We start from the raw sequence: 27,396 nt of genomic DNA on the forward strand, positions 1-27,396 counted from the left end.
GTACAGGAGTGCATATCAAATGAAATCACAGTGGTGCCAAACACAGCCTGTCTGAGAACTGTAATTCTAGAATTACACCCTCAGGGATGCTCCAGGCCTCCTCTATAGTCTATAATATATGAATTTCTGCAACTAACAGGCAAGACACCTCTAATATCTGCTCTCCCCCACCCCTCCCAGCAGCAAATGGAAGCAGAGATATGGGGTCCATGTCTCTTGGCCTATGTTATTACCGCCTCACTGTTGGTTTGGATCTCAGACAGGAAACCAGCGGGATTCATAGATTCATAGATTATAGGACTGGAAGGGACCTCGAGAGGTCATCGAGTCCAGTCCCCTGCCCGCATGGCAGGACCAAATACTGTCTAGACCATCCCTGATAGACATTTATCTAACCTACTCTTAAATATCTCCAGAGACGGAGATTCCACAACCTCCCTAGGCAATTTGTTCCAGTGTTTAACCACCCTGACAGTTAGGAACTTTTTCCTAATGTCCAACCTAGACCTCCCTCGCTGCAGTTTAAACCCATTGTTTCTGGTTCTATCCTTAGAGGCTAAGGTGAACAAGTTCTCTCCCTCCTCCTTATGACACCCTTTTAGATACCTGAAAACTGCTATCATGTCCCCTCTCAGTCTTCTCTTTTCCAAACTAAACAAACCCAATTCTTTCAGCCTTCCTTCATAGGTCATGTTCTCAAGACCTTTAATCATTCTTGTTGCTCTTCTTTGGACCCTTTCCAATTTCTCCACATCTTTTTTAAAATGCGGCGCCCAGAACTGGACACAATACTCCAGCTGAGGCCTAACCAGAGCAGAGTAGAGCAGAAGAATGACTTCTCGTGTCTTGCTCACAACACACCTGTTAATACATCCCAGAATCATGTTTGCTTTTTTTGCAACAGCATCACACTGTTGACTCATATTTAGCTTGTGGTCCACTATAACCCCTAGATCCTTTTCTGCCGTACTCCTACCTAGACAGTCTTTTCCCATTCTGTATGTGTGAAATTGATTTTTCCTTCCTAAGTGGAGCACTTTGCATTTGTCTTTGTTAAACTTCATCCTGTTTAACTCAGACCATTTCTCCAATTTGTCCAGATGCGGGATGTCTTTTAGCCTCCTGATGCTGCAGGGCTAAAATCCTCCTTTCCTTCGCAGAGCAAATGGGAAGGAGTGTGATGGCTGGTCCCACTCAGGCCAGCTCCAGAATAACATAAACCTTCGGCAAAATCCCCCCCATTAGCCCGAAGAAATAAGGAGGATGGGAAGTTTCTTTTGGGATTCTTGTGCTAAATTAATCTATTTAATGTTTACAAAATAGCATTTAAAAAAAATCACCGTCGCAAACGGCTTCATTGTGTTCATTTGGATTGAGTGAGTTTGTCGCTTTCTTTCTTGGAGCTGACAAACCTCCACCAGAAAAGCAAAGGTGTCCCTGTAAACCAGGTGTCCCGCGTGGGCTTCAGGGGCCAAGCTTAGGCACGGGGCCGGGGTTACCAAAGCATCGAGGCACCTAAAGGTGCAGCTAGGAGCCCAGTGGGATTTTCAAAAGCCCCTAAGCAGGGGGGGCAGTGACCTCCCCCCAGGCACGTCTGACAATCCCACTGGCTCCAACTTTAGGGCCTAAAGACCTTTAAAACCTGGCCTGGCCCGGCTCGAGCAGCCCGCACGTGCTGGGTGCGAGGGGGCACTGGGCTGCGGAGACCCTGCTAGCTGCACTGGGGTGAGCCGGGGGCCCCAGCCTGTATGCAAATGACCTACGTAATACATGCAAATATCACCCCGCATTATGCCAACACAGGCCTCGGTCAGGTCAGTGAGCGGCGCGGCGGGCAGGTGGTTTGACTCGCCCCAGCGCGCGGCGGGCGGGCGGGCGGGGCCGCCATGGGTTGAGGCGAGCGGGCTCCCGTTACCGTAGCGACCGTTCGCCCCGCCCCGGCCTGCGCGGGGGCAGCTGGGGCTGAGGCGTCGGGGCTGTTGCCGGGCGACAGGGCGCTCGCTGGGACCGGAGCCGCGAGTCTGGGGAGAGAGTGAGTGAAATGCCGCCTCCCGGCGCCAGCGGCTGGGACCCCCAGGAACCCCCTCGGCGGGACCCCCCCCGCATCCCCCGCCCGGGACCCCCCCTGCATCCCCCCGCCCGCCCCGCGACGCCCCCCTGCATCCCCTCGCCCGCCCGGGGACCCCCCCTGCATCCCCTCGCCCGCCCCGGGACCCCCCCCTGCATCCCCCCGCCCGCCCCGGGACCCCCCCGCATCCCCCCGCCCGGGACCTCCCCGGGACCCCCCCTGCATCCTCTCGCCCGCCCGGGGACCCCCCCCCCGCATCCTCCCCCCTGCATCCCCCCGCCCGGGACCCCCCCTGCATCCCCCCGCCCGGGACCTCCCCGGGACCCCCCCTGCATCCCCCGCCCGCCTCGGGACCCCCCCCCCCGCATCTTCCCCCCTGCATCCCCCCGCCCGGGACCTCCCCGGGACCCCCCCTGCATCCCCCGCCTGCCCCGGGACCCCCCTCCGCATCCTCCCCCTTGCATCTCCCCGCCCGGGACCTCCCCGGGACCCCCCCTGCATCCCCCGCCCGCCCCGTGACGCCCCCCTGCATCCCCCCGCCCGGGACCTCCCCGGGACCCCCCTGCATCCCCCGCCCGCCCCGGGACCCCCCTCCGCATCCTCCCCCCTGCATCCCCCCGCCCGGGACCTCCCCGGGACCCCCCCTGCATCCCCCGCCCGCCCCGGGACCCCCCTCCGCATCCTCCCCCCTGCATCCCCCCGCCCGGGACCTCCCCGGGACCCCCCTGCATCCCCCGCCCGCCCCGGGACCCCCCTCCGCATCCTCCCCCCTGCATCCCCCCGCCCGGGACCTCCCCGGGACCCCCCCTGCATCCCCCGCCCGCCTCGGGACCCCCCCCCCCCGCACCTTCCCCCCTGCATCCCCCCCCCCGGGACCTCCCCGGGACCCCCCCTGCATCCTCTCGCCCGCCCGGGGACCCCCCCCCGCATCTTCCCCCCTGCATCCCCCCGCCCGGGACCCCCCCTGCATCCCCTCGCCCGCCCCGGGACCCCCCCCGCATCCTCCCCCCTGCATCCCCCCGCCCGGGACCTCCCCAGGACCCCCCCTGCATCCCCCGCCTGCCCCGGGACCCCCCTCCGCATCCTCCCCCTTGCATCTCCCCACCCGGGACCCCCCCAGGACCCCCCCGCATCCCTCCCCCCGGGACCCCACCTGCATCCTCCACCCACCCTGGACACCCCCCTGCCTGCATCCCCCCGCCCCCCGGCTGGGATCCTCCTACATCTCCCAGCCCTGGATTCCCCTCTGCATCCCCCCTCCCGGGAATCCCCTGCATCCCTCTGCCCCCTGCTAGAGACCCTCCCTGCATCCTCCCGGACCCCTTGAGACTCCCCCTGCATTCCCCATCCAGCCGGAACCCCCCCTACATCCCCCGACCGGGAGTGACCGGGACACCCCCTGAATCCTCCGGCCGGGACCCCCAGTTGGGACCCTACCTGCATCCCCTCGGCTGGGACCCCCCCACATCCTCCCAGCCCCGGCCGGGACCCCTCCCACCTCCCCCCCGAGACCCTTCTGCATCTCCCTGCCCGGGACTCCCCCCATCTCCCCATTCCCCAACCAGGAGCCCCCAGGGCACCCCCTGCATCCCCGCACCTGGGATCCCCCTGCATCCGCTGGGCCCAAGTAGCTAAACAGTATTTGGGGTCTTGCTGGGTTGTTTCTGAGAGGAGGAGAAATTGATTATATGAAGCAGGTATTGCTTTGGTGCAAACCTGTGTATTTACAAAGAATGTACATAAAGTCCAATTTTTCTGACCACGGTAGGAACAAACAATAGCAGGGAGTTTCCTTGCTCACAGTTTCCAAGCCTGCCTCTCTAGCAAGTCCTGTGCCCCCAGGAGCTCTGTCCCTCTGCTTCCTCTGAGGGTTTCTCTCACAGCTGCTTCTCTCATTATCTGCTGGCTTTCTGCCTCTCTCAGGCACACAGCTTATCAAGTGCCTCTGTGGATTCACCAGTCCCAGGGAAACCCCTCAGACCATGCGGCTTAGCCGTACTCAGCTTCTCCAAGCAGCTCCTTGGGCAGTAGTTCCTATTGACTCCAGCTATTTTACATTAAAAATGGGCTTAATTGCTCCTCCCATTTAGCATGAAGGAAGGGGGGTTAGTACACCTATCAATTTTAACCAGGTCTGTGATTCAGAGAAGCCATTAATACCTTCTTCCAGCATAGCATCATTATTATTACTGGTATAATGCTACAGGTGTGCATGGTGCTTCATTTGTGTAATCCCCATACCAGGTTGGTGGTAAATCCTGCGTTTCAAGAGGATCATACCTTCCTTTTTCCTCCTCTGCTCTATTTGAACAAAGGAGAGAAGTTTCTAGTACTTGCAGAAGAGAAAGTTAAGGTGGAATTCCTGGCTTCCTCTACCCTGATATAACGCTGTCCTCAGGAGCCAAAAAAATCTTACCGTGTTATAGGTGAAACTGCATTATATCAAACTTGCTTTGATCTGCCGGAGTGTTCAGCCCCCTCCCCCCCCGGAGCATTGCTTTACCACGTTATATCCGAATTCTTGTTATATCAGGTTGCGTTATATCGGGGTAGCGGTGTATTCCCAGCAGGAAATGAACAGCTGCCACTCTTAATACAGTTTTCTTTAATGAGAGCTAATGTATTTGGGGCGGGGGGGAGGGAAGGGAAGGGAGTGGTAAAGAAAACTTTCCCACCACTACTAGAGGTGAAGAATTTGAATTTTTTCCAAGATAGGACATCTCTTGTTATAGTGAAACTGATTTATAAATTGCTATGTATTTCTCCTGAAGGGTAGTAGTGCAGAATTGAAATCCGACTCTTCTTCTCCCTTAGTTTTAACTTTTAAAATAAATTTGTAGGGTTTCCAGTTCTTGTGCTGTCTCCACTCTGGTAAAATCCATGGAAAACAGAACAATTTGAATTTGCGTAGGACTGGGGTTCTTAGCTGTGTTATATTTGCAGTACCAAAACTATAGACACTTTTCTCTTTCCACCTCATTTCTTTTGTGTCCATATTTCAGATGTCTTGAAGCTGGGTAGGTGGAGTGCTGGAAGTGGAGTGGGACAAAGGCTGTGGTCTGAGGGAGTGAAAAGAATGCTGTTTGCTTTATGCGGTCCTGCTCACACCTCCACAGAACTGATGGGTGGGGAGGAGGTTACACCAAAAAACATAGTGCCCCTGAATGCATAGAGCCCTGGAAATCTGCGGATATCCACTTTATATCTGTGGACCATGTTTGTGGATCGCAGATCAGATGCGGATACAAATTTTGTATCTGCACAGGGATCTATGAATGCATTCCAGCTCTATTCAGTTCCCTCCGGGCTCTTGGCAGCCACAGCACCTGCTGCAAGGGAGTTTGAGTGAGTTAATATCAATTAGCTACCGGTGATGACTCATTAATTTATTTATGTAATCCCTGCTGAGGTTTGGGTAGGAGAGAAATATGTTGCCATGGCCTCAGTCTTGTTCCTCCTCTTGTCCAACACCTCCCCGCCATCAGATCCTAATATCTGTGGACCTGCCAAGGGTGGTCTTCTGGTGGACCAGGAGATAAATAATGTAGGCATGGCGGTCTGCCCCTCAACCCCCCTGCCCTTGATCTTCTTGAGGAGGAAGGGGGAGGCTCTTAATAGTGACATAATTTAATTAGAATAATTCCAAAAGTCCTATACAAATGTATCTGACTGATAAAGAAGAGGAAAGATTTGGAGAGGAAGAAAATTGTAAAATTAGAGGTACACGTAGCCCCTCCACTTTCTACTACTCTCCCTTTTCCTCCTGAAACTGTTGGATATGTCTTTCAGCTAAACACATTCTCAAAATGCTTTGATGCTCACTCACTGCTTTTGTATGTAATGTAACAACCAGATTAGTATCTGCCCTATTATTTTAATATAGTTTGTTACAAACCTTTTTCTTTTCTTTTTTTGAGATAGTTGGTTAATATCTGGGCATTTTAAATTCTACAACAAAATGGATGTAGATTTGTAATACCCTCCTTTGTTTTACTTTAAAAATTATGTATGTTTCATTTTTAGGTAACTATGTCTAAGAAGCTGTCGTTGCCTTCTTTAACTACATCATCATCCACTGTAAATGGCAGAAACAATGAATATACAAGTGCAGAACGTCCTGCTTCAATCACTAATACCAGTAAGCTGAGGGAAAGACTAGTTTGTATGGCTCCAAAACAGATAGCAGCAAATCCTCAAGGTCTTAAATTCATACATAGCACAAAATCGCAAGAAAGAACAAGAAAGAGACAGCAAGCCATAAAACTGGAACCTTTGGTAGGTTTAAGAGAAATACGATATTTAAACTGATCTGTAAATGGGAGCTATTATATTTACAGTATAATAAAATGTTGTCCCATAGTCATTAACTGTAGTAAGATGTATATGCCAATTCTTCTAAAAAACTAGAAATGCAGGCCCAGATCCTCAGCTGATGCAAACTTGTAGCTTAACTGAAGTCCCTGGCACTGTAGTGATTTACACCAGCTGAGGGGCTGACCTGCAGTTTTTCATATAGGTAATATTAAGTAATCCATGAAGCACAACAGCTTTCTTTAGTTTTTTTTTTTTAAAGAACATCTTCAACTAATTAAAATGCTGATTAGCAAAGGTATTTTCAGTCCAAGTTTATATGCTGAGAGGAAGAACCAGGACACCAGAAAAAGCTAATTTCCACACAGTCCCCATTTGGTGTTACAGGCAGAGGAACATTGTGACATCATAGGTAACTCTGCTAGTCATCACTCACTCACTCCAGTTCAATTGCATACTTTAACCTCATTGTTTGAGTCAGCAAATGAAACTGCAGGTCAGGACTGAGTTGGTGGGTACAGGGGGCTCAGGATTGGGATAGCAGGTCTGCTTCTGGTCAGGAGCTCTATACGTTGAATAGGCATGAGGCTGCAGATTTGTTTCATGGCTCCCTCCACACTATACCTGGCTCAGGCAAGATCATTGACGTTTGCCCAGTCAACAGTTCCAGTTCATCTAAACGGTGCCCATTTGGGGCTGCAGTGAAACTCTTCTGCCTACAGCAGGAAACGGGCAGTCAAGGGGAGAGATGACCAAGACAGGCAGCAGTTTTAGGGTTAGGGTTTAAAGGTACGGTTAGGGATACTGGAGAATATGAATGCTGACTGGCTAAGTTACTTCTCATGTCACAGTGGTACTACTCAGGGTCCTCTGCCTGCGGCACCAAATTGATACTGTCAAGGGGAAGTTGTTATTGATATGAAATTGATAAAACAATGAAGAGGAGGAGTGGTTTAGGTGAATGAACAATAAATTTTAGCTTTAGTGTCAGTAGCCTGTAACATTGCACATTCACGTTCCTGCCATTCCTGCCAGCGCAGCAGCGAAACACGCAACTCTCTGATATAAGACTATGCAATTTTACTTTTGGATTCCTTTCCTTCAAATTAATCATTAACTTCCTCTATTTTTTTGTATTTTTTTCCTCCCCCAAGCCTGTGCTAAAGGTATATCAGCATCATAAACAGCCTGAATACATATATCAAAAGAACAGAGAGCGTTTATTAGCTTGTGGATTACTGCAGCCTTCTCTCTCAGCAGATAAAAGAAAACGGTCTGCTTCCATGGAACCGATGGCATCCTATGCTCTTTTAGCTGAGCTTCCAGAGCATGTAAGAGAAAAGCAGATATTGAATAGTGACCCTGATCATGAACTGTTACGGACCCCCACTCCTGTACTTCTCATTCTGTTGAAATCAGTGGAGTTTCTGTGTAAGGAAGGAGTGCAGCCTTTTAACATGAGATAATTACATTGGCCCAGGTTGATCCTTTTAGAGAAATCTGTGGGAGATAGCCTCAGGGAGAGGGAGACAAGTTTTCCTTTGAAGGGGCTGCGAGAGACCCTATGGAGTTTGAAAAGGTGAAGGCTCCCAGCCCCACAGGTCTCCAGGGAGGACACCTCTGCTCTTCCCTGCCCCATCCCCTTCCAGAACTTACAAAGATAGGAGCTGCCTGCCTTTAGCCGTGGAAATCTGTCTGACCCACAAGGAGCAGTGTCATGGAGCTTGGCCAGTCCCATGTTATGACTCCACAGCCCTTCGTTGTACTTTTGAGATTACTTGAAAACTCAAGAAAGGGTGATCACTTTTGGCCAGTCTTCATCAGGATGAAAAGAACCGGTATATAGAACAGTGCTAGTAAGGTAGAGGGAGCAAACTCTGACGCAGGCTTTAACAATGAGAAAAAATACTTGTATTTCTTCTGTTCATGGCTTTGCCCTTACAAGCATCTTTATTGAGAGCTATATCCGACAATAGCCTGGATATTCCTTTTCTTAATGGATTGCTTCCTTCTTTTCTTTCCCCCCAAATTCATTTCCCTGGGCTCTGATTTTATATTTAAATATTAATTTTGCAATTGTTAATATCCTTGAATTAAGAAAGTTATAAAAGGGCATTGTCATGACATAAGGATATTTTGCCATGTCTGATGTATTTTTTCTGTAAACTGATATCTAATTTTGCTTTTATTTTAAGGTACAGCAGCAAAGCCCCAGTAAGGTACTAACTCCTACTCCTCCCAAACAGCTCCGTACTGCTCTAAAGCCAAGTGCCTGTAAACCTTCCACCTCTCCACCTTCTTATGTTTTTAATGAAACAGAAGATGTAATTAAAGCTAACATTACAGATCCTCTGAAAATCATTAAAATAATATGTGAAAACAAAAATCTTGGATTCCTGTACATGACTCCAGCAGTTCCTAAGTCATCCATTAAATACGATACTTTTAATTTGAAGTGAGTTATTTTTTTCAAGCTGTTTATTCAGATTATGCATCGAAACTTATTGTTAAAGTTTATAACGAGCAATGTTGATGTATTATCTACTTTTTAATGCTGGCTAATTGTCTTGTGTTTAATTTTCCCCTTTATATTTTACCATTTAATTCTTTGAAAATAGTTGATATTAGAACTGTTACTTTTTAAGAAAGTTGCTTCATATTTTTAATATAACTATAATTGGATATAAAAAGAAAGTAGGACTATATTCTTTAGAGGTTATCAATATAACATGAAGTGTGCTAGATAAAGAGATGAGCACCTGTTTCAGGAGTGTTGTCAAGCACAAGACCAAGAAGTGCATATCTTAATGACAATCTGGCTGCAGAGTATGAGTGATGTATTGGTCCAGGTAAATTGGTATATACCTGCTGAGGATCTAGTCCTTTATCTGGTACCAGTAATATGGTAGATACAAGGAAACCATTAAGGACGAGAACAGCCATCTTGCCACAAATAGTATCTCCTGTTAATCACAGAGAGGATACTTCCTCCAGTAAAGCTAATAAAGGCACCATGAGTTGGAAGAAATTTCAAGAGGTGCCAGATCATCTGACTAAAGGCAGAAAGATTGAGACAAACAAGCAAAAACAGAGTCAGAAGGAGATAGATAAAACAATAGAGGAGAAAGTTGGGTCAAACCACTGTGCTAATGGTAACATTTTAATTTCTGGATTCTTTGGCTCCTTGTGCTAACGTTACTATGGAGTAGGGTGACCAGATGTCCCGATTTTATAGGGACAGTCCCGATGTTTGAGGCTTTTTCTTATATAGAAGCCTATTACCCCCATCCCGATTTTTCACACTTGCTGTCTGGTCACCCTACTATGGAGGCAGGCCACTGTACCTCAGGTGTGATGGGAGAGCTTTATATTATTCTGCAGAAATCCTTTTGGCTGCTATTGAAAAACTTGGAAAAGGAGTCATGTGCAGTTCTTCTCAGTAGGATGGTGGCTGTGATGCTGAATCTGAACTGAAACATTGATGGATTGCCCTTTAATACTCTGGTCTGAAACTAAATGATGCTGCAACATCCCTAACCTCTCACCAGAAGTTGGGAATTAAAAAAAACAAAGAACTCACTAACCTGTGTGCTGCCTAGAGAATTGATGCTAAATTAAGCAAACGTTCTAATTCCAGTTTCAGATTGAATCCACAGAATTCTGAGCATGTAAGAATGTACTGAACGCAATGTCCATGTGACAAAATCATCTTGGGGCCATATCAAAACATGTCCAGACCAATTGGCAACATTTGTGTAACTCTTTAGATGCCATACTCACTGCTGACCTAGGTCTTGGACCTTCGATCCCATAAATAAATGCATCATGGGTGTGCGTTGAAAATGTGATGTTACTGTGGCATTCACAATGTTGTTGAGGCCTTTCTGTGAGGAAATGAACGTCTCTTGAGTAATGAGTGAATGATGTTGCACTGTTAGTGGCTAAGTGATCATTGGGCTTGGGAAAAGACTAGAGTTAAAGCCAGAGACTACAGAGCTTGCTATCCAGCCAAACCTCTAGGGCATACATAATTCATCTCCCACTACACAAGTGGGATTGTGGAGGATGAAATCGACCTCCCTTGTCCGTCTGAAGGCAGGGTACAAGGCTGAAGACTAGACGATCTATGGCTACTTTTCGAGGACTCAGTCCTGCAAGGTGTTGAGCATGCTTTTCCAATCCAGAAAAGCACTTTCGTATGTACTTATTTTAAGCATGTGCATAGGCCTATTAAAGTAAAAGGGACTATCAGTTGATCAAAGTTAAGGTCCCATGCTGATTAGTGATGTCATAAGTGCTGCAGCCTTAGCGGCTGCTCTCTCTTTGCCTCTTGGAGAGTTACTCCAGTTTTAAAGTGATGTTACAGTGGAGAATCAGGCCCTAAAAGTGGGAGCTGAAAAGACAACCGAGAACAGATTTTTGGCTCCTGCTGCAGCTTGTGGCACGATGCAGTCACAAAGCCATCTTAATGGGCCTACTTCCTTAGGTTTTTTTATAGATTTTACTGGAGATCAGTGAATTCATTTGTATCCTATTAAAATCAACTTTGCATTTATTTTTAGAATTGTAAACTATGACTGCATCAACAAAAATGACTACTACACCATTAGCCAGAAAGCAGTTATCCACACATGTGATGGAGAAGTTGAATTCATGCAGCTAGATCGCTGGGAGCAGGAATATCTGTATCACAAAACATTTACTAAGATTCCCATATTTGCTATCTTTTGCAAACTGAAGTCATTTACAGAGTGGAGGAAAAATGTCCGTGCCAAGAAAATCAGTGCGTGCCGTAAAGCTTTGCAGGAGAACTTGTTCATCGTTAATGCTGTACGTATTTGCTAATGATGGTATTTCTGAAGGAAGTAGAAAGCTAATGTCATTGCTAAAATAGGGATGCGTCCTCTCAAATGGAGTTCTGGCCTAACGTATTTTCAACTAGTAGGAATCCTGTACTGTCTTACCAAACATAAAATCAGATACTAATGTGATTTTCAAAAAGTCGTAAATCTAAGCCTTTGTTTGGATTTTAATTTGTAAATATCTCTTGATAAACTATTCTTATTATTTGGCAGTCCTTGCGGCCTGCAGTGCTTAATGTTCAAGAAATGTGTTACCGAATCAGTGACATGGGGCTTTGTCGTATTGAGAAAGGTTACACGTACACCCTGGAGGAATTTAGAAGCACTCAGTTCAAACAACTGGATGAGGTGAGCTGTTTTCATTGGTTCCAAGTTCCTGACATGTTCTTTTAGAGATTAGGTTTACATGGTTCTTTATGCGTACTATCATTTTCAGGTGGCAAGCCGTCTAGCAGAGTTCAGGGAGCTAGCGAAAGAAGTTGTTAGAAGTGCTTGTCGAACTGCCCTGCTTGAATCTGGATTCACTCCTGATGATTATTTTTATGGACCAGGCAGTACAGGTATGAAAAGAAACTAAACATTTAGGAAATGACTGCAGGACATGTGGATCTTTCCTGTGCATTTTGTCCTATATGCCGGGCCACTGAACTGTTTCTTGAATGAGTCTAGTATTTTCCCCTTAATCTGGTAGGCATGGGGTTACAATTTTGAATATGTATTCTATTGTGGAAAAGGTGCATCTTTTAGGATTCTCTTCTTCCATGTCTATTTATAGTCCATTTGATAATAAATAATGTCTAACAATTCCCATAAGAGGCCACCTCAAAAACTATAATGTTAGCATCCAGCTTTGACTGTTTGGGTTAGGCCTCCATAAACAATTGATTCATAGATTCTTATGATTCGTAGATTCTAGGACTGGAAGGGACCTCGAGAGGTCATCGAGTCCAGTCCACTGCCCTCATGGCAGGACCAAATACCGTCTAGACCATCCCTGACAGACATTTATCTAACCTACTCTTAAATATCTCCAGAGATGGAGATTCCACAACCTCCCTAGGCAATTTATTCCAGTGTTTAACCACCCTGACAGGAACTTTTTCCTAATGTCCAACCTAAACCTCCCTTGCTGCAGTTTAAGCCCATTGCTTTTTGTTCTATCCTTAGAAGCTAAGGTGAACAAGTTTATTCCCTCCTCCTTATGACACCCTTTTAGATACCTGAAAGCTATCATGTCCCCTCTCAGTCTTCTTTTTTACAAAACTTGCGTTCTGTTCAAAATGAGGAGGAACACGGGCTCATTCTAATCTCCAGTGGCAGGAAGTTCTATAGCTAAACCTTAACCCTGTGAGCCCGAGTCGGCTGACTTTGGCCAGCCATGGCCATACCACAGGTCTTTTGTTCCAGTGTAAATATACCCTGAGTGCGCTGCACCACTAAAATATGTGCTTAATTGTAGCATATGAGTAGTCCCATTGAAGTCAATAGGGCTACGGACATGCTTAAATACTTTACTGGATTGGGGCCTAAATCAAGAAGAGAACCGTAACGATCAGTCATATACATATTTTCCACTTTGACCTCCATTAGATCCCAGTATGTAAACTGATAAAGGTGCACTCAGGATTTTATTAATAGGCTCATAAGTTTTAAACCCAAATGTGTGAGTAATTTTTTAAAAAGCAAAAACTATTTGAAAAGGACTACTTGTTTAAATGCTATGCATATTGCCAAAACCTCAGCTGATGCAAATCAGTGTTGCTCCATTGGCTTCCACAGCATTATACTGGTTTACACCAGTTAAGGATCTTGCCCATACTGTAAAATATTTTTTTTTAAAAAATTTTGATTACTTGTCTGTAATGTATATATTTTAAATTATTTAATTAGAAAAGAATAAGAAGTCTGAAGTACTTGTTGAAATGCTCTCCATTTGCTGCTGCTGACATTGCTACTTCAGGATGTTTAAGGGATGTTCTTTGGCTTGTTACTGTAAGGTTTTAAATTTAGTGGTGGGGTTTGGCAGTTGATTGGATCTCCTTGCTATCTTCTGCTCCTCATTACCTCTGGAGCTGCTTGGGCCCAGTTGTCATAGAGCTACCCAGAAATCTGCAGTGTACATTTAAATATTTATGTTCGCTATACCTTGTTTGTGTTACCTAAACAAACGGAACTGGGCCCCAGCGAGTCTAACGCTGGTCCTGCTTGGTAGCCCCCCTGAAACCTGCTCGCAGTCCCCCAGAGGGCCCCGGACCCGTGGTTGGGAACCACTGATCTACAGGGTTTGGGAATTGAGCTCTCTGCTTTCTCTGCAGGGGTTGGGATGAAGGGGGGATTTCCTATGAACCCTTCCATCAGGGAATTTCTGCACAGTTTCCCTGGTGGAGTTTCTTGGGTACTGTGCTGTATTTTTCCTCCCCCCCCCCCCCCCCAAATGCCCTTTGCTTTTGACTCAACTCAGACTGAATTGTTTTAGTGATAGTTTTATGTAACTATAGAATTTTCAGTTACACATGCCGTTGTACTTGCAATATTTTCATTAACGTGTTTGCATATCTTCCATACAGAACAGGTAACTATGGTAACTGGATTAGCTGCTTCAAGTCTCCTTGTTGTTCCTCATTATGAAAGAGAACTTTATGGAGAAACAGCTGAGAAAATGACTTACACAGAACAGGCCAACAAAAGGTCTCATTGTAGAAGGTTAACATGGTTAGTGTCTGTAGCAAAAGTTGTTCTTATGCTTTCGTCTCACATAATCACATAATAGTTAAAATTATACAATGCAGTGTTCCTTACAAACAATGCATTAGTATATGTTGGACTGATCATAAGCAAATAATAACTGCATACCAGATCAAGTCTATCAGTTCTTCTAATATATGGAAGGACCAAGTATCAAATGCTTCAGTGCATGTTGTTGGTGCTTAATAAATAACATCTCAAATAATATAATCATAAGAGCCAGATTAAAAAAAAAGGCAAAAAACCTCACAAGGCATCCAGCCAGTATTGCAGTGCTGTAAATAGGATGGGGAGTGGAAATCTGTCCTGATTCCTACAGGCAATCATCTTAGGTTTCACTTTTACAATCAAATTCTAGAGTTGCCTGACAAAACTATCAGTTTTTGTAAATGCCACTTTTAGCATTTATGTCAGTGCTGTTCGGTGACTCAGCTAATAAGGGCTGATCCTTGAGAAAAAGTTAAGATGTCTTAAGAAGTTAATAAAAAGCCCAGTTATACTGCCTGACTTTGAGAGATTCCTATTTTTTGTTATGGCAGAACATCCCTGCAGTTGAGGCTCTGTTGCTGAATTCACATAATAACATGTTTCTTGAAGTAACATTGCATTTTTCTAGATGAAACCAAGCTATCACTTGTGTAAATACTGCTGGACCAGATTTGCCAGTACATTCCATCAGCTTTCCGCGAGTGTGGCGATACAAAACCTAAACCCAGAGCAGCACAAAGCAGCTCCAATGCACTGGTGAATCTGGCTCACTCATCTTTGTCATAAACTGTTTCGAGTTTGATATGAAATATGAAGTAATTCAGAGTTTGGTCTATTATTTGTTCTGAAAGTCTATCACAAAACCATCTCTCAAAGTTCTTTTCTTCTGTATATTTATGCCTGCCGTGCATATTAGAGTAAAGATATTTTTCTGCTTTCTGTTGGAGAATTGTTGGCCCAAATCCTGAAATCCTTACTCATTTTTTACTCTGTTTTTACACGGGCAAAAAAGTTCCAGTAAGGTTAATAGGAATTTTGCCTGAGTAAGGAATGAGTGAGGACTTTAGGAATCAGCTCTTTGAAAGTATAATATACAGTACACCTTTCCGTAAAAATCAAACGCTCTTATCACAGAGACTTGTGGTATTCACAGAAAGTGACAAAGTATTGCGCTTCCTTCTTCTGTCCCTCAAGCTTTATCCGTCTTGCTGACTACCTAATAGTGAACACTATGCATGTCCTGGCAGTAAAATCAGTCACTACTCTTTTGAACTACCTTTCTGATAAGTTGAAAAGGACACCTGCTGCAGATGTCATACAGAAGTGGAATACAGAGGAAAAAATTGAAGTCTCTGAAAAAAAGGTAATTGTGTTTCAATGAAAACTGAGGCCAAGTTTTTTAAAAATGAGTGCATAAAATCCCTTTGGTCCATAATGAGGCATATCAATAAATGGCGTGATTTCAAAAATGCTGAGTACTCAGCAAGACCAATGACTGCAATCTTAGCCTACATGTAGCATAGTTTTCTGTTTATAGGTTGGTTTAAAAATGAAGCTTAGAGGAAATTTTTGTTAGGAAAGTTTACATTCTTGCATTATTCTCATTAAGAGGTGAATCTATGCTGATTATCACTTTCTTAGAAAGAGCTTCAACTTCCATTGTCCTGCAAAAGTGACTGTTAGGAAAGTAGTGCACTGTTACGTGTAATCTATGGCTGCTATAGTATTTACAGAGCAGTAAAGAAACAAAAATTACACGTTTGTAATCCTACTTTCCCTCCCCATCCCATTTGCAAGCAATATGTGCCAAATTGGCCTTTGCAAAGAAACTTATATTTAAATTCCTAGAACTGGAAAAATTCCTGTATATCTGAATGGAGATCTCAGACTTTAAATGGGATTTCTCTTCTTCCAGACTTTTTCTTTAGTGCCCCGTTTACCCTTTAATATAGTCACAAATTCTCGGCCTTTGATATGGTACCAAGGAGCAAAAGCATGCACTTACATGTATATATGGAGGCAAATTTCTGATCTGTAGCAAGGGGTGCAAAAATTGCTGCTATCTGACAAAGGCTTGATTCTGATCTTGCTTACCACAGTTTTACACTGATGTAATTCTATTGACTTTGACAGAGTTAATCTTTATTTATACCCAATTTAATTGAGATCAGAAGAATCTGTCTTTGCAAGTTTGTTCACAAAGAGTTTAAGGCCTGGTTTGGCTCCCGTTGAAGTAATGGAAATTTTGCCTTTCATTTCAGTGAATCCAGGATTGCCCCCTGACATTTATTTGTTGTATCAGACTTTTTCATTCTTCTTTTGTCTGCTTAAAAGAAATGTGCAGGGTCATAGAGAAAAAGTGATGTTTATTTTTCAACCAAGATTTTTAAAAATTTCCTGATCTTTTGAAATTTGTATTGTTTTGGTTTCATTGTTTCAGGCTGTGTCAGGGACTGCAGGGCAGGATGAAGAAGAATCATTTCTGCCCATGTTTCTTACAGAGTTAATTTTGGAGATCCATGCATTGTTGTTTGCACCATCTTTGGATGACTTCCAGGTCTGTTGTAAGAAAGTATCAATTTATCTTTTCCTTGCATGTTTTAATCAGTTTCACTGAACAGAAATGTCAGGATTGTGGGCCAGATTCACTGGTTTGCCCCGCTTGTTTTTATGGAGTCCAGAGACACAAAGCAGCTGCAAATCTTGTTTTGCTGCCTGGTCACTAGAGTGGTGCAAAATAGCTATAGCCTCCTAGTGAATCCATCCCTGTATGTTTGGGATCCACGGCTCTCTCGCTATGAAAATGGAACTGATTATGTGCTTTGAATCTCAAAGCTACCTGTATGCATTAGGGATTCATCCCACACTCACAGGTGACATCTCATATTTGTACATACTCTCTACCTGATCGTCTCCCCCTGCTGCCCTTTGGAATACAGACCGCTGCCTAATACAGTAGCCACTCAGGGGATGTCTACACTGCAGCGGGGAGTGAGCCTCCCAGCCCAGGTAGACAAATGTGGGCTTGTGGAGCTCACAATAGAGCACTAAAAAAGAGCTGTGTGAACACTGCAGCACTGGCAGAGGCTTGGATCCCGTGGGTAGGATGGGCTTGAACTTGGGTGGCTAGCCCAGGTCTCTGCAAGTGTCTCAACCTGCACATAGCTATTTTTAATGCAGTCGCACAAGCCGGCTACTGCATTAAACTGTCTACCTGGGCTAACTGAGTCCGCATACCTTTCGTCAGCTCTTCCTCCACATCCAATGGTGCAACAGTGATATTCTGCATCAGCTGTCGGTGGGAACAAGCTCTTCTCTACAAGAAGAGTGTCTTCTGGCTCCTACTGTATCTTTTGTAGTGGGGAATGATGGTTTCCTCTGGGTTCTCCCTGTTTGCTCTTCCTATGAGGCTCCATCTAGTATCTTATCTGGCAAGAGCAGTATTTAGCAGGTTGCCTCTCCACTACTCCCCATTCCTGCTGGTCTGGAAGTGAGACATATTGATAGTCTGCCGTAGACCTTTGTCTGCGTATGAATGCACTATATTTTGGAAATGTTTCACACCTAATTTGTTTCACAATTCAGAAGGATTCAAAGGGTGTTAATGATGTTTTCTGTTGTCTAACAGGAAGGTATTGCAGATATTATTAATCAGTTTCAGGCAACTGTGTTGTCTATTGCTAATCTTGTACCTGATCAATACTTTGATGCCTTTACTCGTCCTATTATTAATAACAAAATTGAAGAAAAGACTTGTGGTGAAGGACCAAGTTTATCAACCATGTTTAAAGATGATAAGCATTTGCAAGCTATCATCCAGCAAATAAAGGTATCAAACAGTTTCAATTTCAGATTTGATTTTTTTTGTTAAACATTAATTAATCAATACCACTGTGTGCCAAGTCTCTTCTGAAGGTAATGCCCCTAGGGATGGCTAAGGCTGATACAACAGGACCGTTTGCATGCCTATCCAATCTTTGCTGAAACTGGGCTAATAGACACCAGTTATGTTCATGGGCACCTGTCCACAAGGAAAATGGACTGACACTACCAAATATTTTCAACCAGGTCACCAAATTGACCTTAGATGGCAATGAATTTGATTCACCATTGATCTGAGTTAGATGCAGACTGGCGAGCTAGAGATAAAAGACCACTATTCCATTACCAATCCACTGAACCTTACAGTTCCTCCAGAAATTTTCTTTTAAAGTACCAAAAAAGAAGAGTCAATATATCACGTAGAATTGTTTTCATTTCTTCTATTAGTTTGCTCCAAGCAAATTCTTATGTACAATGACTTTTTTGTATAACATTTAGGAAACTGTGTATTCAGCATTTGAAGCAGCCAACTTATATGCAGACACTTTTGAACAGTTTCGGTTATTTTTCAAAGAAAATGAAAGTCTTGATTTGGAAGCTCTGAAGCAGCAGGAACATGGTGAGTTGTCTTTTTTTCTAATTTTTAACTAAGATTCTTGCAGATAGTAATATTTCATTGTTTGTTTTCTGTGTTATTGCAGCAAATATCTGCGGTATTTACTCTTGATTTGGTTATAAATGTTCTCTAAACCAATTTCCAGCGGAGTAGTGCGTTAGTCATGGGTTCAAATATTTATTTACTCTCACACAAAATCATCTGTGACTATGTGTGCACACAAGATAACATGGAATGAACTCCATTTGTATCTGCAACCGTGGAAAAAGCTGTACTTAAGCCCCGATCCTTCAACTGGATCTGCACAGGTGGCCTCTGTGGAATCCTTTTTAAGTCAGTGCTGTTCCATGCAGGGGTCTATGTGCATCTGATTGTGGGATCTGAGCCTTAATTTGCACCTTTTGACTTCTTATCTGTTCTGTCAGGACTACTCTGAACATCGATAGGCACAAAGCTGTTTTTACTCCGCTCCCATTTTCTTCTCTGCTCTTCTGTGCCAGCAGTGAAAGGGGTTGTCAGGGATAGGCACATATGAGCCCCTCTGAATTTTGAATTCTTTCTCAAGTGATTGTCTACATGCATTCCACTGATAGTGAGCATGCACCCCATGCATGTGAGATCAGCTTCTTTTGGCCAACAGTGGGCCCCTTGCCATCTTTGTGTCTCCTGTAGTAGGGTCCTTGGTGGGCTGCGTGGCCTAGGGTTAGGGTCCACTCAGTCATGGGATAGTGGTAGGCGAGCGTGGGCCCATCCAAGCCACCTGACTCTGACCCAGGGCCCTAGGAGTGTCAGTAGCATTGACCCGTGGAGTGGGGAGTGGAGCTTCTGAGTTACCCTCCCTGGGTCACTTCCTACCACTGCTCCTTCTGCTTCTGGTCCCAAATAAAGAAAAATCAAAAGGAAACCAAACCATCAGCCCCAACGGGCTCAGCATACAGTCCTGGTGCTTCAGGGAGGCATCTCTAGTCCCTTTTGGCAGGAAGCTGCAGGGTAGGTCTGTACTCCTCCCCAACCTCCCACCTTGTGAGACAGTTGCTCCCTTTTCAACCCTGCCTCCAGTTGGAGCATGCGCTGCAGGATTGGAGGGGCAGGGCTAGATGGGCCCAGTACTGTCGTTTAACGCCTCCCATCCCAGTGTGTTGTGTGTATACCCCATCACGCACTACAAGGCATAAAGTGCTAAGTGGACCAAACCATCCTTCAGTTCCTTGTTACCACCTTTGGCAGTCAGATGAACACCTGCAGTGTCCTCCTGCTTCTCTGCTCCTCACTAGCATTTGTTAGGCTAGGTCTACACTACGGGGGGGGGGTGAGGGGGGGTCAACCTAAGATATGCAACTTCAGCTACGTGAATAGCTGTATTTTAGGTCGATTTATCTGGCTGTGAGGATGGTGGCGAGTCAACCACTGCCGCTCCCCCGTCGACGCCGCTTCCGCCTCTCGCTGCGATGGAGTTCCGGAGTCGATGGCAGAGCGATCAGGGATCGATTTTATCGTGTTTACACTAGACGCGATAAATCGATCCCCGGTAGATCGATCGCTACCCGCCGATCTGGCAGGTAGTGAAGATGTGCCCTTAGTAGGTAATCTTATTCCTTAGTTAGTTGTTACTTCATACAGTTAGTTCTTTGCCTGTTAGCTATAAAACTTTGTATATAGAAAAAATAAATATGTCTTAGTTAGTTTAAAGGGCAGGTCTACATGGCCGGGGGAGGAGGGAAACCAGCAGTAGCTCGTGCACACTGGCTACTTGCACCAGCTGCCTGCATGGACGCTCGTACTTCACATGAAAAGTGTCTTTGTGCACAGTATCTTGATGCACTTTGGGCGTGTGTTAAACTAAACTGCACAGTAGGAATGTTTGTATGGGGGGTTAGTGCAGAGTAGCTAGTGTGCTTTTAATTGGCACCCTAGCTTACTGCACACTAATTTCCCCATGTAGACAAGCCCTTAGTCTTTAAACTAGACAACCCCCAGCCCTGTTCAGGGGCTCTAGCAAAATGGCAGAAGTGAAATCTATGGGTTCAAAACCTTCCCCTTGTGCAGAGCTTCAGTGCCACTTAATGATGGGAACACTTGGTTCCTATTTTGCCTACAGGAAGACATTCCACATTTCACTCCTCCAAGTATACTCAGAAAACTTGTTTCTCTCCCAGTGCTCAAGGCAAGCCTCCTTGGACACTGAGAACAAGGATGTAGCTAGACCACAGTCCTCTGGTTAGCTCCTCGGACCCTCTCTGGGAGTAACTGTTGAGCTGTAATTCCACCCTGAGTTCTTGGCCTACATCAACTAAGAAGACCCCAGTCACCTGCCTCCATTCTGGTGCTGACCTCCTCTGACAAACGCAGAAAGGAGCACTGTTCCAAAGACAGGCCAGGGTACAGGGCCCCTTCTCTGGTGCACCAGACTTCTGACTCATCTCAGGCTCAACCATTCAAGGGCAACCATTCAAGGGGGAGGGAGAGCTCAGTGGTTTGAGCATTGGCCTGCTAAACCCAGGGTTGTGAGTTCAATCCTTGAGGGGGCCACTTGGGGATCTGGGGCAAAATCAGTACTTGGTCCTGCTAGTGAAGGCAGGGGGCTGGACTCAATGACCTTCAAGGTCCCTTCCAGTTCTAGGAGATAGGATATCTCCATTAATTTTTTTTTTTAACTTGAAAAGGGCCCCTCTGGCACTAAGTACTGAATACTAAGAGAGTTACAGCAGTATACACTAAGCCTGCAGATCGCGTTTCTCTCAGTACCTGTTCTTCAGCCCCAACCTCAATACCCCGCATCTCGGTACTGAGAGCACTTCCATACTGGTCGCCTTGGAACCATGTTCCATATTACCCAGTGCATCAGTACCTGCTGTCTTGGTTCCCAGAGCTTATACAGTAATGAGAGATTTAACTGTGGGCCTTGTACCAGAGGTTGAGGGTGATGATATCTAAGCAACCATCTTCTGAGCTGTTGGTAGAGCCAGTAAAGGAAGTATCTCCAGTACCAATTTCATCCCTTCAGGGGGTAATCATGATTGTACAGCCCTCCTCCTCATCCCTGTCTGGACATAATAGAGAGTCAATTCCTATTCACCCTCCTTACCCCGCTTTGTAGCAGAATTGAGGTCAGGAGGGGACTCTAGGGAGGGTTCTATAAGGGACAATAGGAATTGACCTGGACTCACAGTGCACATCCCTCCTTGTACCCTCCTATACGTTCCCTATTCCAGTACTTGTATCCCAATCCTAGCCCTACTGCATGCCCTGTAGTGTGCAGTGTGTTCACACAAGTGTGCATCATCTGCCCCTTCCACAGTCCCTCTCCCCAAAGAAGCAATATAGACTATCCCAGGTAGGTCAACTAGTGCAATCTCAGATCCTGGAAAGGCAGGAGGAGGAAAGCAAAGAAGAGTATTGAATGCAAGGGGAAGAACAACTGGTTCCCATGGCAATCTGCTCATTCTTCACTGATGAGACAGTAAATTCATCTGCGCTTGCCGTAGTGGATAATTTTAAGGTGTCTCAGGACCTCATCAAATGCATTACAGAGACACTGGATATACCACTAAAAGTAGTGCAGGAGAAATCTCACAAGCTCCTGGAAATCTTGCAGCCTTCCATGCCCAACAGGCTCTGCATGCCAATAAACGAAGGACCGTTAAAGCCTGCAAAGGACCTATAGCATACGCCAGCATCAATACTGACCACATCCAAGTGAGAAGACAGAAGGTACCAAGTCTCTTCCATAGGATTTTTAAATACCTTTATTCCCAGCTGCACTGGGATCAGTTATAGTAGTTGCACTACAGAAAATGTCAAAAAACCAGGGACCTCCCAAATTCACACCTAGAAAGAAGGGCCGGGAGAAACTCAGCCTCTTCAATTGCAAATTCGTCTGTCATCCTCCCTGGCTTATTACCAAGTATTACCTCATTTCCGAGTATGATTACATGAACTGGGGATAAGCTGTCTCAGTTTGTGAACAAGCTACCACAGGACTACTGAGGAGAACAAAACCCATCACGATTGAGGGACAGCTGATGGCTCACATGTTCCTGCAAGCTGCAGTGGATGTATCTGATGCTACAGCATGTATTATGGTCACATAAGTGGCAATAAGAAGGTCTTCCTAGCTCCTGTCCCTGTCCCGGGATGTCAAAACTATAATCAAAGCCCTTTTTTTTGAGTGTAATGAACTTTTTAATTCTAAAATGGACAAAGTCCTCCATTCATAAAAGGAGCCAGGGTGACTCTGTATGGTTGGATCTGTGTGTTCCTGTCCCAAGACAGGAAGCAAAAAGACAACAAACTTATTTCAGGCAGCATCCCTCTGCCCAGTATCATTACCAAGCCCAGAGGCCCTCAGAGCCACTGAGAAAGAAGAAGAGGTTCCAGTGATGACAGCCCTGAGCCATCCGCTGCTGCACAGTCTGGACACACACTAGACAAAGGCTGGAGAGAGAATCTGCTGGACACTTGCCCACCCAACAACTGTGAGAGGGCCTTGCTGCCTTCTGCTGGATTTAAAAAAATCTTCACTGTTCAACAGCGATGTCACGAGAGGGGAAAGTATGAGAAAACTACCGTGTCTTTAAAAATTACTTTAGCCTTCTCTGGGGCCACAAGCACTAATGGCCATACAATTAGGCTTAAGCCTATTATTACATGGTGTCACTACAGCCAAGAGTTAAGGTTGTGTCCTTAGGTTAAAGGTGCCTGAACTGTGCCTTTCCATTCCTCAGTGTGCCAATTTCTTTGAAGTTTAACCTTAACTCCGAATTTTCTAGTTTTTGTAATGTTTGGGTTTTTTTGTGATAATTATAACATCCCTATAATGTGTGTTACCCTAAATTACTTCTATGTGATCTCAACTTTAACTCCAAGTTAGTGTGGTTCTTTGTCTGAGAATAATAATAATTAAGAAGACAGTTAAGGCAAAGAAAGAAATGGAAGTTTCACATCTACCCTTGAGAGACACTCAGTGGTCTAATGCAGTGGTTCTCACCCCGGGATACATGTACCCTTGGGGGTAGTCAGAGATCTTCCAGGGGGGATATCAACCCATCTAGAGATTTGCCTAGTTTTACAACAGGCTACATAAAAAGAACTAACGAAGTCCGTACAAACTAAAATTTCATACAGACAATGACTTGTTTATACTGCTCTATATACTATACACTGAAATGTAAGTACAATATTTATATTCCAATTGATTTATTTTATAACTATATAGTAAAAATGAGAAAGTCAGCCACTTGTCAGTAACAGTGTTCTGTGACACTTCTGTATTTTTATATCTGATTTTATAAGCAAGTAGTTTTTCAGTGAGGTAAAACTTGGGGGTATGCAAAACAAATCAGACTCCTGAAAGGGGTACAGTAGTCTGGAAAGGTTGAGAGCCACTGATCTAATGCCTTAAAATCCTTCCAACATCCAGACCTCAAAAGGATCCATCTACCCAGGGTGCATGCTCTTCTGATGTTTCAAGCTGACATTTGTGGTTTCAGAAGTGTTGATGCCAAAAGGAGCTCTGATACAGTACAGTCTCATAGAGCGGTGACCCTGGTGTACAGTCAGATAGTGCTTTGGCGTTTTGAGTATTTCAGTGTTTCTCCGGTGTGCTAGGCAGGTACTGATGTTTACCTGCACCATGCAAGGGCCACTGCCTCCAGCAACAGTGCACCTTTGTCCCTCCAGTAGATGGTTTCTTCCCTCGGCCCTGGCACAGCCTCTCCCTACCCACTGCCCTTTCATAAACCAGAGTAGGTCCCCATTCCCTTTATGTTTATTTACTCAGTGAGGACAAGTGTCATGCCTTTAAAAAGAAAAAGTTAATCAAACTTTATAGAACTTAAATTTCAAAAGGCTTGGTTTTAGCTTTGGGCGAAGGTTGTTTTATCCAAATTGAATGGTCTGTGTCTATCTCTTAAAACTGAACCTTAGAGTTGAAACACTGACACATAGCTCTGTCTGTAGTTTCAGTACATTGTTCTATTGAATAGCAGATGTTTGCATCGGTTTCTGTTTAGATGATCAGAGTTCTAGATATCTTTTGTTCTGTTTACAACTCTCTAATACAATTGTGCATACACTTTTGATAAAGCAGTTTTCAGACAAAGTGTCAGTTATTATTTTTAGTTTGACACTGTCATTATAATACACAGGTGTCGATTTCTTTGCGGAACAACTGGAGAAATATCACAGAGAACACAAAGATGCTTTGGCTATAAAGCAGAAAAGAAATTTAGGCTTGTTGTTTATAGATGCTAGAAAACTGAAAGAAAAATTAATACCATCACCAAAGCGCTGCTTGGAGGTAAGTCTACAGGCAATAGCAAGAATTTATTCCATTTCAGTTTTGCTAAGGTCAGTGACTGCCTAGCGATGCAACTGGACAAGCTGGCCAGTTCCTTTTGTTTAAAGTTCTACTGTTGTTTATATTCTAGTATAAAAATGTTATGACCTCTCCAGCAATATCGTGGGTTCATCCTGTTTTTAAACTCAGTTCATACACTAATTTCACAGGTACATTGCAACATCCTTTAAGAAGTACTGCAAAATATTACAATGTGGTATCTTGATTGTAAAGTGGAGTATCTTGCCATGAGCACACAGTGCCAGTGCTTTGGGATCTGTACTGGCTGCCTGTTTGTTATAGGATCAAGTTTAAAAAAATTATCTGCTCTGAAAAAGGCCTAATTGGCCTGGCACCTCCCTAACTGAGAGAGTTCACCTCTCCCTATGACATACTGCCACAGGTGAGATCAGTGGAGGGTCTCGAGCTGGACTCCGTTGGTTAAAAAGAAAGGAGCTGCCAGCAGAACATTCTCCATGAGGGCTCTTCATCTTTAGAACTCGCTGCCATCCAGGCCAAATTAGCATGAATTTATTGACCTTTCACCTCCAGCTTTAAGAATATTTTACACAATCTAGTATTTCCCTTTGCTTTCTAGGTCATTAATGATATGCTTCCAGTTATTGGGAAGAAAAAAGTGACTGACATTATAACTGAGGCACAAGATGCCAAATTTAAACTTGAGTTTCTCCCATCCACAACTACAGAATATGTGAATAGCCTGATATTCCTTGATGAAATTCAGGAACGAGTAAGTACATTCTGTCTTTCTGGAGATGGGGGGAGGGGCCACTGCCTTAGGAATCTGAGAGTATATTTTATATATGTAGTTTATTGAAAAAGGTGGGTAAGGAAGACCATATAGTCACATGCTGCAGACCCCCGCAAAAGTAAAAAATAAAGTTTGTACATTATCATTTCTCAATGGAGCATCACTAGAAATTATAAGACTGGATCAGAGTTAATATCAAACTTGTGTTATATTTTTTTGCTTATACGCAGTCAGTTCATTAGTCAGGAATGGACTACTGAGCTCACCACTCCCATCACGGAGATGTCTCATATCACATCACAGAGACAGCACAGTGGTGAGGAGTTTGGGTGCCACATTTCCCTCTTTATAAAATTGGGAACTGTGTCTCAAGCCCAGTGTTATGGTAGAAGCAGCTCAAGAAGAGAAGAGCTCTCTCTGCTCAGTTTGCTGTTGAATGGCTTTGGTCACTGGCTATGTCTGGAGTTCTTTTCCCTCCTCCTCACTCCTCTCCTGGCAGGCTCATGATGCACAGAGCTTAGTGGAGGATGTGACTAGAGAAAACAAGCATAGTAGGGCCACTATCTATGAGTATCCTCCTCCTCTAGCAGTGGGGTACTATCTGGCAGCCCCTCCAGCTTCTGAGACTGATGATTTTCTGTGCTGACACTGCATAGTGGTAACTCTTACATGTAGAGCCTCTTCAGATGCTCCTCTTGTCAATGGCCAAGGTCCTTGGACAACTAGTTCACCTTCCCAGGTTCAGTCCCTTAGCCTTTAAAAAGGTGGTGCAAGATCAGAAATCTGACACAGGAAAGGTCCTAGTTAGCAGGATCAAGTTGATATGCCTCCCTTTTAGGCTAGGGTGCACAAATAGAATTTCACTTGTGCCATGGGAAGTATTCGTACACAGTACAGGAAGAGGAACCTAATGATATCAGCTGCTTCTGTGCAGGGTATGATCAACGGCCAGGCCAATTGGCTTAGTCATCAGACACTCTCCCCTAGACAGTGAGGGTGTTGAACAGCAAATGCTTCAGTTGGTCTTCCTGGAGTGGGGGAATCCACAGATTGACTCAAATGGCAACAAAAGTGGTATCTCTTCTGCTCCAGGGAATGGGAAAGCAAGGCATGGAAGATAGATGCCTTCTCTTTTAGTCTGTCCTTGTTAGTGTTTATGGTCATCAAAGACCTCCTGGTGCCAGGAACACATGTGCTGCCATGACCAAGGCATAGTTTAATTGACAGCCTAAAACTTGGAAGAATGAATTGTGAATTTGGTCATCCCAACAAGCTGGAGAATGTTCTCCTTCAGACTATGGGAGACTCTACATCCAAGATTTGTTACCATATCTTCAGAACCTGATGTATTGTATGCAACATGGCCTCAGTGCTAAATCAGTTTCAGCCAAAACCTATATTTGGTTTTTGTTCAATCAATACATTAAGAATCCAAGTGGCTGTATTAGGAGCTCTCATGATTCCTTCAGAAGAGAGACGCTAATTTCTCATCCTACTGTGCTCAGATTTACGTATGCTGTGACAAAAATCTATCCTTCTAGCCAAACACCCATTGGCAGTCAGAAGTTGTTCTTGGATTAGCTGATGCAACAGTCATTTGAACTGTGGAATACAACCTCAATGTTTTTTTCCTCTTCATTTAAAGTAGCTTTTCTTATACCAGTCACCTCTGTGAGAAGGAAGTATTTTAATGTCTGATTAGTCATGGCAACGTGGTCCTACAGACAATCTTGGAATTCCTTTCTAAAGTTGTCCCTTATCAACTGCACCAAGAGATTTCTTTTTCATCCTTTTTGTACAAATCTTTCTTACCTCACTGAGAGAAGATGGCAGCTTCTGGACATGTTGTTAGTTGTTTCAGGGTCAGAAGCATTG

General features: G+C 44.7%; 1 protein-coding gene across 5 annotated transcripts in view; it reads left to right on the plus strand.

The window, feature by feature from the left end:
* Positions 1-1,895: 1,895 nt before the first annotated feature.
* Positions 1,896-27,396, plus strand: part of DNAH6 (dynein axonemal heavy chain 6) — a 203,099-nt gene continuing 177,598 nt past the window's right edge. For 4 of the 5 annotated variants that reach the window (XM_065549807.1, XM_065549809.1, XM_065549810.1 and 1 more), the window contains exons 1-14: positions 1,896-2,032; positions 6,092-6,343; positions 7,534-7,710; positions 8,575-8,834; positions 10,942-11,209; positions 11,455-11,589; positions 11,678-11,801; positions 13,809-13,953; positions 15,169-15,337; positions 16,415-16,531; positions 17,603-17,803; positions 18,295-18,415; positions 24,559-24,710; positions 25,348-25,500. In XM_065549807.1, the coding sequence (XP_065405879.1) occupies positions 6,098-6,343; positions 7,534-7,710; positions 8,575-8,834; positions 10,942-11,209; positions 11,455-11,589; positions 11,678-11,801; positions 13,809-13,953; positions 15,169-15,337; positions 16,415-16,531; positions 17,603-17,803; positions 18,295-18,415; positions 24,559-24,710; positions 25,348-25,500 (2,268 nt within the window). In that variant the 5' untranslated portion in view covers positions 1,896-2,032; positions 6,092-6,097. Of the gene's footprint in view, positions 2,037-6,091; positions 6,344-7,533; positions 7,711-8,574; positions 8,835-10,941; positions 11,210-11,454; positions 11,590-11,677; positions 11,802-13,808; positions 13,954-15,168; positions 15,338-16,414; positions 16,532-17,602; positions 17,804-18,294; positions 18,416-24,558; positions 24,711-25,347; positions 25,501-27,396 lie in introns of all 5 variants that reach the window. The other variant, XM_065549808.1, reaches the window with a different exon arrangement.

Source organism: Chrysemys picta, chromosome 6, assembly GCF_011386835.1.
Source record: "Chrysemys picta bellii isolate R12L10 chromosome 6, ASM1138683v2, whole genome shotgun sequence".
Classification (NCBI taxonomy): Eukaryota; Metazoa; Chordata; order Testudines; family Emydidae; genus Chrysemys; species Chrysemys picta.